Source organism: Hemitrygon akajei, chromosome 3 (genome assembly GCF_048418815.1).
Source record: "Hemitrygon akajei chromosome 3, sHemAka1.3, whole genome shotgun sequence".
Lineage (NCBI taxonomy): Eukaryota > Metazoa > Chordata > Chondrichthyes > Myliobatiformes > Dasyatidae > Hemitrygon > Hemitrygon akajei.
In genome coordinates this window covers 79,154,779-79,171,224 of record NC_133126.1, presented here as the reverse complement: position 1 = coordinate 79,171,224, position 16,446 = coordinate 79,154,779, and the positions used below count along the sequence as shown (strand labels likewise).

The following is a 16,446-nucleotide window of genomic DNA, read 5'->3' as shown; positions in this document are numbered from 1 at the left end:
CATGCCCTGTTTTTAAGGGGGATTGTGGGGCCTGGCTGGAGCCTGATGCACAAGCTACAAGCAGCTTCATTTGGAAGGAAGAGTACAGCCTCAAACTCGTTTACTTCAGATTAAAGTTAGTCTCAAAGCCATCTGCACTATTGTCGTGACAGAGAGAAACAGAACAGTGCGCACCTGGGCTCGTCTGTAGTACTGCTTTGTGATCGTCTGATACCGTTCCTGTCCTGCAGTATCCCTGAGAAGATAATTTAAAAATAAATAGTGAAATAGTAATTGTCAGTCATTTCATATTAATAGATCTGCATATTGGTCCACAGTCAGTAACTCCCAATGTTCTCAACAGCACAATTTTTCCCATCACCAATACACAAGTACTTTAAGACATGCAATGCTCCATTGCAATCAATGGAATAATATCCCAGCTGCAATAATAAAAGCTTCTTCTTTTGGAAAAGAAATTTCTTCATTAAAAGCTCATCACCTTTGCCTTTAATAAAAGTGGCCAAGATATTTTCATCACTCTCATCATTAAGATCTGCAAATATAAAACAATAAAAAGTTTCCCAAGTGGCCCTTCTGTGGAGACTTTCATGCATCCGAGTTGCTCTGTAAAAAACCTCGGACGCAGGATGAGTGTACAGATCAGATGCAGGGTTACTGCTGGAGCTTTCAGTGGCCACATTAAAATGGGGCCAGCTATATTGGCTATATCTTCTCTTTCCTTCCAGTCCAGATGAAGGGTTTGACTTGAAATGTCGACGTGCCATTTCACACTACAGATGCTGACCAAGTTCCTCCACCTTCTTTGTATGTTACTCTATATTTCTGTACTTAATAGAGTCACAGACTCCTCGCCTCGAAGGTGCTCGCCACCTGAACCATCTGGGATGAGCCTCCTGACTAAGGAAGCATCTGGTGAGGTGTTGCAGGACCTCAGCTACAAGCAACTGTCAGGGGATTTACTGCTGAATCCACGTCCCCAGCAGCCTTTGTCAGAAGACAGGCTCGAAGGGAAACTTTGCCTGTTGTCAAGGCTGAAGCTGTAATTTAAAGACTTTTGAATATTTCTGACAAGATCACTTAAGAACGATTGTAATGGACCTAAATGATCTTAGTAATAAAATTAATGATGGAACAATAAAAACACAAATGAATAATTAAACATGGTAACAAGTTAATGTGAATGAATTTTGTTTTTAATTCCTGATCTACAGCTGAGGAATCCCTAAGAGAATAGAGGAAACTAAAAATTTGGAGCAAGAGTCTTTCAAATCTGTTGTGCAATTCAATAAGATCACAGCTGAGCAACTGAGCTCCATTTTCTTACACTATCCCCAAATCCTTTTCTTCCCTTGGCACTGAGAAGTGTCGGCACAGCACCGTTAATACGATCAGAGTTCAATCCCTGCCACTGTCTGTAAGGAGTTTGTATCTTCTCTCCATGACTGAGTGGTTTCCTCTGGATGCTCTGGTTTCTTCCCAGATTCCAAGACGTACAGTTAGTGAAACCGAGTCGTAGGCATGCTTTGTTGGCTCCGGATACATGGCGACACTTTTAAAAAAAAATATTTTATTTACATATCTTGTCGGGTTTGTTCTAACAGCGACACAATTTCACTCAAGGTTGCTCCCGATGGAGTGTCTTTTTTTTTGCCAATTTAGTAGGCTTAGAAACACTCATTGTGCAGCCAGCAACTTTAATAGTGGGAGGAAGAGTAAGAAATAAATGCAGGTATATGAAATAGAGCGGAACAATAGTTTTAGCGACTTAAGCTACCGCCATCTTAAACGGAAGTCACATGGCGACACTTGTACGCTGCCCCCAGCACTTCCTCGCTGATTTGATTTGATGTTAGTGATGCATTTCACGGTACGTTTCGATATACATGTGACAAGCAGTAAAGATACTCTTAACCCATCAATCTGCTTTGAGCAAACTCAGTTAATGAGCCTGCACAACCCACCAATGATTCATTACCCTCTGAGTGAAAACACATCTCCACATTCCCTACTAAGTGACTTCCCGCTTATTCTGAGACTGCGACCCCACATTCACAAGAGTCAGAACATGTTCTGTAATTCTTTCGTATTTAAGTTGAATTAGAACCAAATATAGGCCGAGTCACCAGGGATGACGCCTCTGTTCTTGCTGTGAATGGTGCTATGTGATCTCGTGTTGACAGGGGTCTGAGTTAATATTTCATCTCTGACAGAACGGCCTTTTCTCAATACTGCACTCAAACAGTGTGTGCTCAAGGTTTTATATGGTATTTGAATATGCTAATGCAGAGGTGAGAATGGCACTGTACCCTAACAGTCGTGGGTGAGAATCAGAGACAACCCTGACTCTAACTTTTGTGGCTATTGTGTATCATGTCACTAATTTTTCCCTGTGTTGAAAATATATTTTTTTGTGTGGTATTAACCAGAACTTTCTGCCTCTGTGAAGTAAGTACTCTTCCACCCCAACCCCCTTGCCCAAACCTTTTTCATATTGGCTATATCTTCTCTTTCCTTCCAGTCCAGATGAAGGGTTTGACTTGAAACGTCGACTTGCCATTTCACACTATAGATGCTGACCAAGTTCCTCCACCTTCTTTGTATGTTACTCTATATTTCTAGCATTGGCAGCCTCTCATGTCTCCACACAGTGAGAATGTCGCCTTGGCTCTATGTGTCTTCTTTACTTAGAGTCATAGTTCTAGAGTGGTAACAGGCCCACCACACCAACTGGTCCATGCTGAACATGGCACCCACCAAGCAAGCCCCATTTGCCCATGTTTGGCACATATCTCTCCAAACCTTTCTGTTCTATATACTTACTCAAAAGCCTTTTAAGTGGAGCTCAACCACTTTTTCTCTGGAGACATCATACATACACCCCACTCTGCATGGAGAAGTTACCCCTCCTGTCCCTTTTAAAACTTTTAGCCCTCTCCTTGTACCTCAGCCTTCCCTGGGGAAAAGACTGAGTGCATTCATCCTATTTATTCCCCAATAACCTAAACATTTCTCAGTCTCCTATCTTCCAAGGATTAAAGTACAAGCGGGCCCAACCTCTCCCTATAACCCTAGTCCTGCCAATACCCTCATATCTTCTCTGCATGCTTTCAATAAATATTAATACAATATTTTCAGAAAATATTTTGTGTGTGTATTAATCCTACAGTATTTCAAGTACATTTATTATCAAAGAATGTATAAATTATATAACCTTCAGATTTGATTGCTCACTGGTAGCCACAAAGCAAGAATCCCAAAAGAACCCAATTTAATAAAAAAGAAATAAAATAAGAATGAAGTAGAAGACCAACACTCAGTGTGCAAGAGAAAGAGAAAAAAATACAAATCATGCAAACAATTGAAGTGAGCAGCAGCATTCTGAACCAAACTGAGTCCTCAGAGCCGAACCCCGGAGCAGCCTGGAGTAGGCCCAAAGCCTCACTTATCAGTTCACCGTATTAGCGGGCATGGAGCACAGCAGCCGGGGCAGTCTTCATAGCATCAGTGCCATGGAGATGATCACCATGGAGAACAAGTGAAATCAGCTCTCATCCTGACCGAGACCCTTTCTCTTCAGTCTATCTAGGCTGGCTTTTAAATTGACCGAACAGTGGAAAAGTGAAAGGCTCCAGCGCCCTGGAGAGAGGAGTGAAGATTGCAGAGAACAAGCAAAATCTACTATCTCCTCTGTTCTGTGCTGATGTTTAAATTGTCGAAACAACATATTGTACCTCGCACTAGGACCCAGGCACCACTGCATTGGAAGGCTCCAGATCTAGGCCACACTGCCTAGTGACTTTCTCTGGGCCAAGATTTTGTTTCCCAGCCTGAAGCCGCTCTCAAGCTATTCAAATCAACTAAGCACCCAGAGTGTTCTCACCTCATACCCGGGCCGGTTGTACAGGCACTAAATCACCTCTGCCCAGGCCCCGATTTCTCCTTTTGGCACCCAGAGCGATCCAACCTTGCCAGCTGTATGGGCAAGAGACATTTGCCCTACCGGTCATTGGATACCCAGTCACAATAGTGTGCTGGTCAATGAACAAACTGGAAGCCACTGACATTAAGACCCAGAAACTGCTAACAATGCATGGAGGATTCCATCCAAAGTCCAATGTTAAGCAACTGTACAGTGTCAAGCACCGATACAAAGGAGGACGGGTACTTGGAGGTGTCAAGGACACAGTCCTGGAAGAAATGCGAAACATCCTTGAATATGTCAAGAAGATTACCCCTAACGATGACCTGCTAGGAGAATACCTCAGAAAGCAGGCAGGGGATATGGAAATGGAGGTGGGTGAAGCTGAGCCAGAGGACCAGAGACCATGGCAGGACAAGCCACTGCACGGGATGTCCAAATAGAAAGGATGTGGAAGGTTAAAGCCAGAGTAGTTCCAGTGGTGATCAGAGAACTTGGAGCTGTGACACCTGGACTGGGAGTGGCCCCAACAAATCCCGGGAACAACACCTGAGATCTTGGTCCAGAAGAGTGCGCTACTAGGAACAGCAAAGATACTGCGTCGAACCCTCAATTAAATTAAATGCTGCTGTTAGGGTGCTTTTTGGGGCTAGTACAAATGGCAAATAACTTCAGCAACTGACTTCAGCCACCAGTCTTCAGATTCGAATATAAACTCTGGATTAAATCTAAAACACAGCTCTGAATAATGCGTTCCTAAAACCATGAACCACACAGTTAATTGGAAGACCAGACAATGCTGATTAAACTCGGCATTTGGGTGTCATTTGATTCCTGTCACGTGGGTGCGAAGAGGGAAGTCTGAGAGTGGTGAATACAAAGGAAGCATTGTAAATAAGGAATTGTCCTTTGATCTTTAGCCTGAATTGTCCTTTGACCTTTAACATAAAATGTCATATAATGTTGGGTGAGGCAAACCTTCTTTCACTGAAGACGTCTCCATCTGGTGCCTACTGTATCTTATTTTGCCAAATAAAGAGACCACTTCATAGCTACCAGTACTTCTCTCTGGAGACTTCCTCCATGCGACAACAGTGTAAAAAGAGAGAAAAAAAATAGGGAGGTGGTGTTCATGGGTTCAATGTCCTAAATAGTCTATCCCTCATTCTCAAATTAGGCCCAGTGGTGTAAGGCCCCTCAGTCAGGAGAACCATCCTTCTGTAGTCACAAGTTGACTGATAAGTGCCAAAGGCACTGTGTTTCTGGCACTCTAAACTGAAACAACAGCTGCTGCAAAGCTGCGAACACAGACATTACAGGTGATTGTTGATCCTTCGGAACAACACAGAAGCAAAATGAGTTGGTGATGGAGCGAAAAGAAACTGCTGGAAGAATTCAGCAGGTTGAGCAGCATTTGGTGGGTGGGATATTGTTGACGTTTTGGGCATTATGACTGATGATCTCTTCTGGGACAGTGCCATGCCTATTCTGTGGACATGCAGCAGGTTCCTCTGCTACTGGCTACCCAGTAACTCCAAAAGGACCTGTGTTTAAGTATATGAAATTTCAGGCCGGAGAGAGGAAAACAAACCGATGTTTAGCCGATTTAAATGCTGAGCCAGATTGAAAAGATTAGGGCAATACACACAATGTGCTGGATGAGCTCAGCAGGTCAGACAGCATCTATGAATGGGAATAAACGGTCAACATTTCGGGCTGAGACCCTTCATCAAGCCTGGAAAGGAAGGGGGAAGAAATCAGAATAAGAAGGTGGGGGAGGGGAGGAAGAAGTAGAAGGTGGCAGGTGATGGATGAAATGCGGAGAGGGGGGTTGGGATGAAATAAGGAGTTGGGAAGTTGATCGGTGAAAAGAGATAAAGGGCTGGAGAAAGGGGAATCTGACAAGGAGAGGACAGAAGACCATGGAGGAAAGGGAAGAGGCAGGACCACCAGAGGGAGGTGATGGGCAGGTAAAGTGATACGGTGTGTGAGGGAAAGAAGAAAGGGGAATGGCGAAAGGTGGGGGGAGGGCAATTACTGGAAGTTCGAGAAATTAACGTTCATGCCATCAGGTTGGAGTCTATCCAGATGGAATCTAAGGTGTTGTTCCTCCAACCTACTGTAGCCTCATTGCGGCAGTAGAAGAGGCCATGGACTGACATGTCGTAATCAGAATGGGGAGTAGAATTGAAGTGGGTGACCACCAGAGGATCCCACTGTTTCTGGTGGATGAAACAAAGGTGCTCGGGTAAGTGGTCTCCCAATCTATGTCGTCGGGTCTCCCCAGTATACAGGAGGCCACAACGGGTGCACTGGATACAGTAGATGACCCTAATAGACTCACAGGTGAAGTGTCGTCTCACCTGATAGGACTGTTTGAGGCCCTCAATGGTGGTGCGGGGACAGGTGTGGCACTTGTTCTGCTTGCAAGGATAAATACCAGGAGGAAGATCAGTGGGGAGGGATGAGTGGACCAGGGAGTCACGTAGGGGAGGGGAGGGAAAGATGTGTTTGGTGGTGAGATTCCATTGGAGATGGCAGAAGTTATGGAGAATTATATTCGGGCATGAAGGCTTGTGGAGTGGTAGGGGAGGACAAGAGGAACCCTATCTCTGATGTAGCAGTGGGAGTTTGGGGTGAGGCCACATATGCATGAAATGGAAGAGACACAGATGAGGGCAGCCTTGATGGTGGAGGAAAGGAAACCCCTCTTGGTGAAGAAGGACATCTCAGTTCCGGAATGAAAAGCCTCATGCTGAGAACAGATGTGGCGGAGACGGAGGAACTGAGAAAAGGGAATGCATTTTTACAAGTGACAGGGTGGGAAGAGGAATAGTCAACATAGCTGTGACAGTCACTTGGTTTCTAAAAGATAACAGTAGACCGAGTGGCTCCAGAGGTGGAGACACAGAGATCGAAAAAGGGAAGAAAGTGTCATAAGTGGATCGAGTAAATTTGAGGCAGCTTGATGGAATTGACAAGCTCAGTTCGGGCGCAGGAAACAGCACCAGTGCAGTTGTCAATGGAGTATAGGAAGAGTTGGAGAGCGATGCTGGTTAGCCTTGGAAGACGGATTGTTCCATGAAATCAATGAAAAGACAGGCAGAGCTGGGACCCATCGAGAGCCCATGGCTACACCGTGGGTTTGAAGAAAGTGGGTGGAGCCAAAGTTGAAATTGTTGAGGATGAGGACAAATTCCACCAGACGGAGAAGAGTGGTGCTGGAGGGGATCTGTTTGTGTCTGTTGTCCAGAAAGAAGGAGAGGACTTTATAGCCTTCCTTATGGGGAATAGAAGTGAATCGGTACGGGACATCAATAGTGAAAATGTGACAATCGGGGGAAGGGAACATAAAGTTATTAAAGAGATTGAGAGCGTGTGAAGTGTCATGGATGTAGGTAAGAAGGGACTGAACCAAGGCGGATAAAATAGAGTCGAGGTATGCAGACATGAGTGTGTTCAGTGAGGCAGGAAAACTTGCAGAAAATGCAACAAATGAAACTAAGTAGGACATATACAAAGAGTATGTCAGGCAACAAAAATAAATGGTCTGCATAGGGAACAGAAAGCGCTAAAAAGTCAAGTTTTTAAAAAAGCACTAATTTGTATGCTATTGATGAAAGTTCTGATAATGATGAGAGTGACACAGGACTGTTTAGCCTTGAGATTTACAGTGTAAAAATTAACAACCGACAAGCAATGTGGCTGATGCCAAAAGTAAATGGCAAGTTTATTAAAATGGATTTGGACGCTGGCTCAGCTGTTTCAGCCATTCTACAAAATGAGTTTGAAAAGCATTTCAAAAATACCAGACTGAAGCCTGCAATTAAGAACTTATATTGGAGAAAAGCTAACTCCTGTGGGAATGGCATTCATAACAGTGAAATACAACAACCAACAAGTCGCATTGAGCTCCAATGTGGTAAAAACAGAAGGGCAAGCATTGTGGGGATGTGATTGGCTAAAACAACTACAAAGTGATTGGAGATCCATTCTCATTTGCACACCACATTCCCTGCAATGAAGCCATCTGAAAATGAATTAAGAAAGGTGCTGTAGGATGCCACAACTGTCTCCATGCTGAAAACCATGAACTATTGCCAAATAGAGGACCAATAGGTGCTGTTGCCAACCTCTGAGTGTCTTGGGCTAAGGATGGACCATGCTGCTCCAAGGAAGCTCAAAGTGACAAAAGGAGTGGTCTGACTACAAAAGTTTTTATAGCCAACATATCTGAGAAAGCTTCTGGTATGTTAATCAGGAAGTTGCTTGCAAAAAGTGGCTGGTTTTCAGCTGAAAGAGAGTTCAAGGAGCTTCAAGGAAGTTATAAGCATTTGGCTTTTGTTGGTATAAAGAACCAGAATCTGCAAAAAAGCTGTTTGTAAAACTAGATGCAAAGACCAAAGCCAGGCTGCATGAACAGAAGGCCAAACGGATGAGAAAACCAAGAGGAGTGATCGGATAGTAAAAGGAGCAATAGAAGCATTGATGAGAGAATAATTTCAGTGAATTAGATGGACCTTCCCGAGATCAAAGTGCATAAGCTAGAAGAAGAAAATGGAAGGAAGAGTTGGCGAGAAAGAATGTGAGCAAGGAAGAGAATGGTGTGAAAAGGAGAAGGAATGTGAGAAGGAAAAGGGTTCAAAGCAGATCCAGAAAGAGAAAAAAAAGAATAAAGATGCCCAGAGCTGGCAGAACCACTGACTGGACTCTCAGTCTCTGTGTCTAAAACCACCCCAGACCCCGAGATTGTTTCACAGCCACCATTCTCACCTAGCAATTAGAGTGATTCCCCTTGTCAGTAAAGATGCTATCCCACAAGAGTAACACATCCCCCACAGTGATTAAATCTTTAGACCTGGATGGCACAATTTTAAAAATTACTATGCTGTGGATGTCTATATATAGTGTAGTTGTATTATAAAGCATACTGTGTATACAGTTGAGATGCATCTTATATTGAGTTGGAGTTTAAGGCTAAGTAGGGAGGAGTGTTGTGTTTTTAATATTTCAATAATATTTGAGTGATCTTGTGTATATATTGTTTGATTAAGCATTCTTGTTCATTTAAATAATTCAGTATGGGTTATATGTAGAAATACATTAATTGCATAAGTCATCACGCTACCACGTGCTACTTGCGTGTCGCACTTGAACTTGAACTACACCTGTATTTTCAGACTCCTGTATCTTTCTTCGGATTAACTTAATGTTTTGAAGTAAGGTGTTGAGGCTGTGGGGGAAGGACAACCAGATATTCAGCTCACTACTCTGTGAGGCTTTACTAGCCTCAATGCTAAACTGACTGCAGCTGTGACCTGCAGCCATTGGCACTCACAGTAGTAAACTGGCTCTGTGGCTGTGGACTGCAGCCATTGGCACTCACTGTAGTATTAAGCTGGCTCTGTGGCTATGGCCTGTAGCCACCGGGCTCCTGGACTGGCTGCAGTGCTGTAACTGGCTCTGTGGCTGCAGCCATTGGCACTCACTGTTGTATTAAGCTGGCTCTGTGGCTGTGGCCTGTAACCACCGGGCTCCTGGACTGGCTGCAGCACTGAACTTGCTCCATGGCTGTGAACTCACTTTTGGAGACTCTGTGGTTCATGTTCTGTGTACTAATTGTTTACAGATTTTTATTGTTTGCACGATTTGTTTTTTTTGCACATTGGATGCTTGACGGTCTTTGTTGTGAGGGAGTTTTCATTGATTCTATTGCATTTCTCAGTTGTGTGGCTGCCTACAAGAAGATGAATTTCAAAGTATTAACACTTTGAACTTTGATCATATGGTTGTTCTCAATGTTCCACAGGCCATCGACAAAGTGGACACCACCTCTTTTTGATGTCTCACTTCACGAGTATCTATGTGTTTATTTTCCCTTCTGTCATCTCCTCTTTGACAACCATCAAATGCAGTAGGATTCTAAATGTGCACCTGCTATAGTTAGGAGGATCATGGAAGCACTAACTCATTTATCCCCTTCAAGTCCCCAGACCACTTCAATTTACCATAATGAAGATGTACATTTTCTTTACTGGTGCCATTAATTTTGGTCTCTTGTCTCTTGCAAATATTAATGTCTTGAATTCCGAGCGACAAACCAGAACTACAGGTTTACTGCTCATTGCATCATGACCTTCACTCAATACTTACAGAAGGCTCTTTCAGATTATAGCTTTACTGTGGCACCTCTGAAGCACAGCCTCTCTGTTTCAATTCTCTCATGAACCTAAGTAGGTGTGGCTTGGCACACTTTCATTCCTATCCCTTCCCCACAGGCCCAATGCATAATGGCACAGGGACTGATGATGGAAGCCCCTCCGATGAATACACCCATAAGCTACTTTGCTTTCAGAATACCAAAGCATATTTTAAAGTCAATGGGTTCCTTCCTATTGTGAAGAGATTTTGTTTTGATCCTTTTGTCTACAAAACAATCATTGTGGAGCTTTGCATTGTCTGCATAAACAGCACGTGACTCAGGGATAAACAATGAAAAAGTAAAGGTCAAGCAAACACAACCTACTTAATGACAAGGTTGAAACACTAGAGATGATTTGGCTCAGGTTATTCACACAAAAGCAGGTGATTCCATTCCCTTTTCACTTAGTTCCTAGTTGATTAATTTAGAATCTTGTGAAAGATCACAAAACAAATTAAATTCAAAATAATATGGATACATACTTATGAAAGGATTCTTCCATCACTTTGGTCATCATAAGCAAAAAGATTTCAACAGTTCCACAGAGATTCCACTATTCCTCTGCTTCTGGTCGAGATGGCACCGAGCCGTGACGTCCATCCAACTCGTGCTTCAGACTTAGTTGCTTCATAGGTTGGTGAGAATGGCTTTTGGGGACAGTGCAGGGAGTTAGGGGTCAGATTATGATTCAAGGACAGGGATGAAGAGAGTTCGAGGTCAGGGGCAGTAAATGATGAGTCAGGGCCAGGAGCTAATATTTGGATTCCACATAGGAGTGCTCCAGGGTCAAAGGTCAGCAATCCCGTAGGTTGGGTCAGCACGCACTGAGGAGATCAGAGATTCCCCAGGTTGGTGAGTCCTAGGTCAGAGGTCTATGTGAGCTGCTAGTCCTGCAAGTCACTGGGGTCAGAATTCTATGCAAGTCTGGAAGTCGAGGCCTGAAGATCAACATCCCGTGTTCGGTGAGTCCTGTGATCAATACCCAGAGGTCACTGAGGTCCAGATGACAAAGCCAAAGGTCGAAGTCCGGTGGTCAGTGAGTTCAGAGACAGAAGCGCTAAGGTCAAAGCCCCTGGCTTGGCCTGTGTGGACATCAGAGGCTCGTGGTCTGTGAGCCTGGGCCAGGCACTAGAGGTTGGATGTCTGCGTGTCTGAGAGTCCGACACCGATTGGAACCCAGAAGTGGCTTGCCCTGAGGTTGGAGGAGTGTGTGTGTGTGTGTGTGTGTGTGTGTGTGTGTGTGTGTGTGTGTGTGTGTGTGTGTGTGTGTGTGTGTGTGTGTGTGTGTGTGTGTGTGTGTGTGTGTGTGTGTGTGTGTGTGTGTGTGTGTGTCTGTGTATGTGTGTATCTGTGTGTGTGTGTGTCTGTGAGAGTGTGTGAATGCGTGTGTGCGTGTGTGTAGGTGGAAAAGACTTGATTTGCTGTTGTCATCTTGTTCTGTTGTAGTTGCTGCTTGCGATGATCTGCTGAACGTTGTGGGCCTGCTATGTTGGCACTGCATTGTGCAGTGACCCCAGGCACATATTTAATGTGTTGGTTGTTCATACATATGATGCATTTCACTGTATGTTTCAATTTACATGTGATAAATTAATCTGAATCTGGTATGCCTGCCATTTGGTCCAATTGTTAAATTCATGGCCTAAGGTAGAAGGAGTCAATTTTAGAAAACCTAATACATTTATTTTTGAACATAGTCCCCTCCTACATTTACACACTTCGTCCAGCGGTCATGGAGCATACAGATCTTGGACCTCCAGAAAGTGTCCACAGATGGGTGATTGATAAGCTTGTGGCCTAAGGTAAAAGGAGATGAGTTATATAGCTCTCATTACATGCAAATGCAGGTCAACTCTTTGAGTGATTGTGCAGAAAATTTGAAGTTAATAACTCATCTCCTTCTACCTTAGGCCACAAACTTATCAATCACCCCGATGAGTTATTAACTGATAAGTTATTAACTTCAAACTTTCTGCATAATCACTCAAAGGGTTGAACTGCATGTGCATGTAACTATACAACAGCAATTCGAAAGGCTAGAATTCCATGTGTAATCATAGGATTGCAGAGGTTTATGGTAATTAAAAAATTTGTGCCTTTATATCTATTTTTTCCAAATCTTTTTTCAAATATTCTCTCAAACCTTCATAAACTATTCTGCTGCATGGAATCTCCTGTAAGTCATTATAACTAATGGGGCAGACTCTCAATCTGAAGTTGACTAGGTTTGCAGTAAATTGGCTTGAGACACCGTGTAACATCCTATCTGTGTGTCTAATATTACCAGAACTGTATAATTAGTCAACAGTGAATGAAAAACAGGCTTGTGGAGTCATTTGGGATGAAACTACACGTTACTCACTGACTACAAACACTCATATTTATTTATTTATTGAGCTACGACTTGGAATAGACCCTTCCAGCCCTTTGAGCTGTGCCGTCCAGCCAACCCCGATTTAATCCCAGCCTAATCATGGGACAATTTACAATGACCAATTCACCTACCAACCCCGTATGTCTTTGGATTGTGGGAGGAAACCAGAGCGCCCAGAGGAAACCCACGCAGTCATGGGGGAGAACGTACAAAATCCTTACAGGCAGCAGCAGGAATTGAACCCTGGTCGCCTGTACTGTAAAGCGTTGTGCTATACCTCTGTACTACCATGAATGGTTCATTGTAGAATGACCAGAGATCTACCCTTCTATCAATCTGGCCAGCATGACTGTCATTCTTCACATAAAAGCCACATTCTGGATAATAACTAAAGTAATATAGGAGAGATAACAAAAAGCTATACATACTTCCCAGTTTTACAATGCACTTTATGATTGTCCTAAGAATGAAAACCAAATGGAGTTCTTGTTCTCTCAAAGAATTTCGGGTGAAAGCTACATGATGTTCTTTGCCAGATAAAAATTTCATTTCTTCAATGAAAATAATGAGGATACTGTAAATCTGAAATAACAACAGACAAGTCAGAAGTAGGGCAGATTGCAGTTCGGTGAGCTTTTATCAGAACTTGGAGGTATTTGAAACTTAAAGGTTTCTGAGCAAGTGTACAAAGCAAGGAAAGTTGACTGGCTAGAGATGTGTGTGCAGAGAAGATGAGGTAGTGGAGGAGATGGGATCTTGATGTTACATTTCTTCTGCTTTGGCTCAAAATGTATAATATCTCTGATAACTTCTCCTTCCGACAAAATGTCATGGCCTTGAAACATTGCCTCTACTTCTCCTTTCATAGACACTGTGTGACCTGCAGAATGTTCCCAACACTTGCTGTGTTACCCTCACTTCTTTCTGATTACCAGGTATGCGAGCTATGCCGTCTGTTAATGGCCTTTACGAGTCCCGTCACAAAGAGAATTGTTTCAGAGTAGACATTCTACTCCCTGCAGTCATTTGGATCAACTGACACCAGTTTCAGGGAAAGAAATGTTGGAAAACCTGAAATAAACATATTAGTTAGTTCCGGAGCCATTGCTGCACCAATGTCTCCAATAACTGCTTATAAAAACTACAGAATTCAGTGCATTTTTTCCTGGTCACAGTAGCAATGTTCAAATTAATTGAATGTAATGGCTGTGGTAGATAACTTGTAAAAGCCACAAATCTCTGTGTTTGCTAAGGTCTTTGTATCATGTCACTTGAAATCTGCATGCCGGGCATAATATGTGGATGGTGGAAGCAGAGTGAGGAACAAATCTATGACTATATAGTGCCTTTCACATCCTCAGAACTTTCCCACATATTCAAAATACAGTGATGAGATGGCAAAAAAGAAATGTAATCTGTGATAAGTGTAAAAAATAAATGCTATAGTGGCAATACTGGAAGAGGTAGGATTAAAGATATAGCAACAGAACTAGGAAGAGTATGTGAAGGAGGTCTCTGGTTCATAAATCTGACAGCAGAGGGGAAGAAGATGAAGACTGAGAAATACTTAAAAGACTGGGAAAATGATTTTTTATTGTGCATTCATGGCAAGATAAAACATTCTTTCAGATGACTGCCTAAGAGCTCTTTATATACACAAGAAAGGTAGATTATGGTTTTGAATTGCACAACACTTTCCCCTGGTGTGCCTGGCTTGATGCCTAATACATGTCAGGTGGCCTGAAAATTAATAACTGTGTTTCATCATACACACAGTATGTTTTTGTTCGTTTGTAGCTTACGGCATCTGATAACCTGAGCAATAGCAGCGATTGATAGAAGAGTGCATCTGTAATATTTTTCATTTAAAAATGCTTGGTCTGTTAATAAATAATTACAATTCAAATTTAAGAGATCATGCAATGTTTCACAGCTACTCAGTATTTATTTCTTTGATCACACCATAGATTGTCTTTACTTAACTACTAAGTGTTGGTTCTTACAACTCTTAATTCAATTCCAAACAGAACAATAAAATAACCTTATTAAGGAACTCAGCTGAACACCAGCCAAGAAGGAAATGTCTGTTTTAGATTAGATTAGCTTTTAAAGTCGGCCCTCCTTATCCGCGAATTCTACAACTGTGAATTCAACCAACCGCGAATCGCGAAAACCCGGAAGTGCTCTTCCAGCACTTGTTGTTCGAGCACGTACAGACTTTTTTTCCTGTCATTATTCCCTAAACAATGCAGTAAAACAACTATTTTACACAGCATTTACATTGTATTAGGTATTATAAGTAATTTAGAGATGATTTAAAGTATACGGGAGGATGTGCGTGGGTTATCGTGGATCGGGATCGAAAAAAATCGGAAGTTCTCTTACTAATTAAGTTGGAACAGATACATCCGGTATTATTTAGCGTCAGTTAGTCAATCGTTTGCATTCATATATAGTATATATTTTACCTTTCTATGCATATAAAACACTTAAGAACGTATGTTTCAGCGCCGGGCTCGGCAAGTTCCCGAGTCGATCTAGTGACAGGTTGCTATTGAGTGTGCTCTCCACCATGCCGGGTTGATGTGGAGGATCAAAAACCCAAAACCCCAAAACCCAATAACTAAACCACGGCGTTGTTCAGTAATAATTGTAGCTTTCATCAGGGCAGAGCCTTTCTCACTTTATACTTTAAAATTGTTCCGATCGTTGACCGACTGTAGCCTAACGCTTTTCCAATGACCGATAGCATTTCACCTCTTTCCAATCGCTTTCTTATTTGCACTTCATTTTCAATCATTATCGTGATTATTTTCGTGAACAGAAACACTGCGGATTCAGATCTCTGCTACTGGGTCCTAATGTCCACCGCATTGAGACAGGTTAAATAAGGTCTGGGGTTCTGCTGGGTCCTAAGGTCCACTGCATTGAGACAGGTTGAACAGGGACTGCACAAATTTTGGTATCCGCAGGGGTCCCAGAACCAATCCCTCGCAGATAAGGAGGGCCAACTGTATTTGTCACATATGTACTACACTGAAACATACAGTGAAATGCATAGCTTGCATTGGGAATACGCTAGGGCAGCTTGCAAGTGTCACCATAGCATCACCTTCAACACCAACATGGCATGCCCAGAATTTACTAATCCTAATTCTATTATCTTTGGAATGTGAGAGGAAACCGTAGCACTAGAGGAAACTGACTTGGTCACAGGGATAATATATAGGTTCCTTACAGACAATGGTGGGTATTAAATCCTGATATTACAGCTTGCGCTGTAAAGTACTGCGCTAACAACTACGCTACTGTGTCACCCTGTGCATCTCAGTGTGAGAAGTGACTAGTGTTATGGAACTAAAAGTTGTAAAATTGTGTTACTATAGCAGTATTAATTAAAATGAGAACCAGTTTTCAGGAAATATTTGTTGAAAATAGTCCTCATGTTATCTTTCGGAATTGAAGCCTTCAAATTAAGATAAAAAAGGCCACTAAGTGGCCACCTGCTGTATTAACGAGGCATATCCCCGTGATTTCCCAATGCACAGTGTGGGAAATGTCTGCTTTGTCACTTAATATTCTGGCTGTTTGTATATTCATGAAGCCATTTTTCAACACTGTAACTAAAGGAGTCTGCAGTTTGAGCTTGGAGACTCTCAGGCCAGCCACCAGCATTAGAATATTTAAAGGTGTTCTGCCAGTTGAGTGTGCTCCCACTGAAAATATGTACATCTGGAAAAAGTTACCAGTCTGTTTTCAAAATGTAAAGTTAAATAAGTAATCATTTACTGTTTAATTTGTGTTTAAAAAGTATAAAACACTACTTGAGTATGTGGAGAGGAGAATTTGATTCTCCAGAAGATCTGCTGTGTTGAGTAAAGATTATTTTACAACTCACAGCTAACAACAGCCTTTTGCTCAATGTCAGCAAAACTAAAGAGCTGACTG

At 42.5% G+C, this 16,446-nt stretch overlaps 1 protein-coding gene across 2 annotated transcripts in view; it reads right to left on the bottom strand.

The window, feature by feature from the left end:
- The window catches only part of rab15 (RAB15, member RAS oncogene family), a 224,162-nt gene that overhangs the window by 7,897 nt on the left and 199,819 nt on the right, over positions 1-16,446 (bottom strand). For both annotated transcript variants that reach the window (XM_073040204.1, XM_073040205.1), the window contains exon 3: positions 175-235. In XM_073040204.1, coding sequence (XP_072896305.1) covers positions 175-235 — 61 coding nt within the window. The remainder of the gene's footprint in view (positions 1-174; positions 236-16,446) is intronic.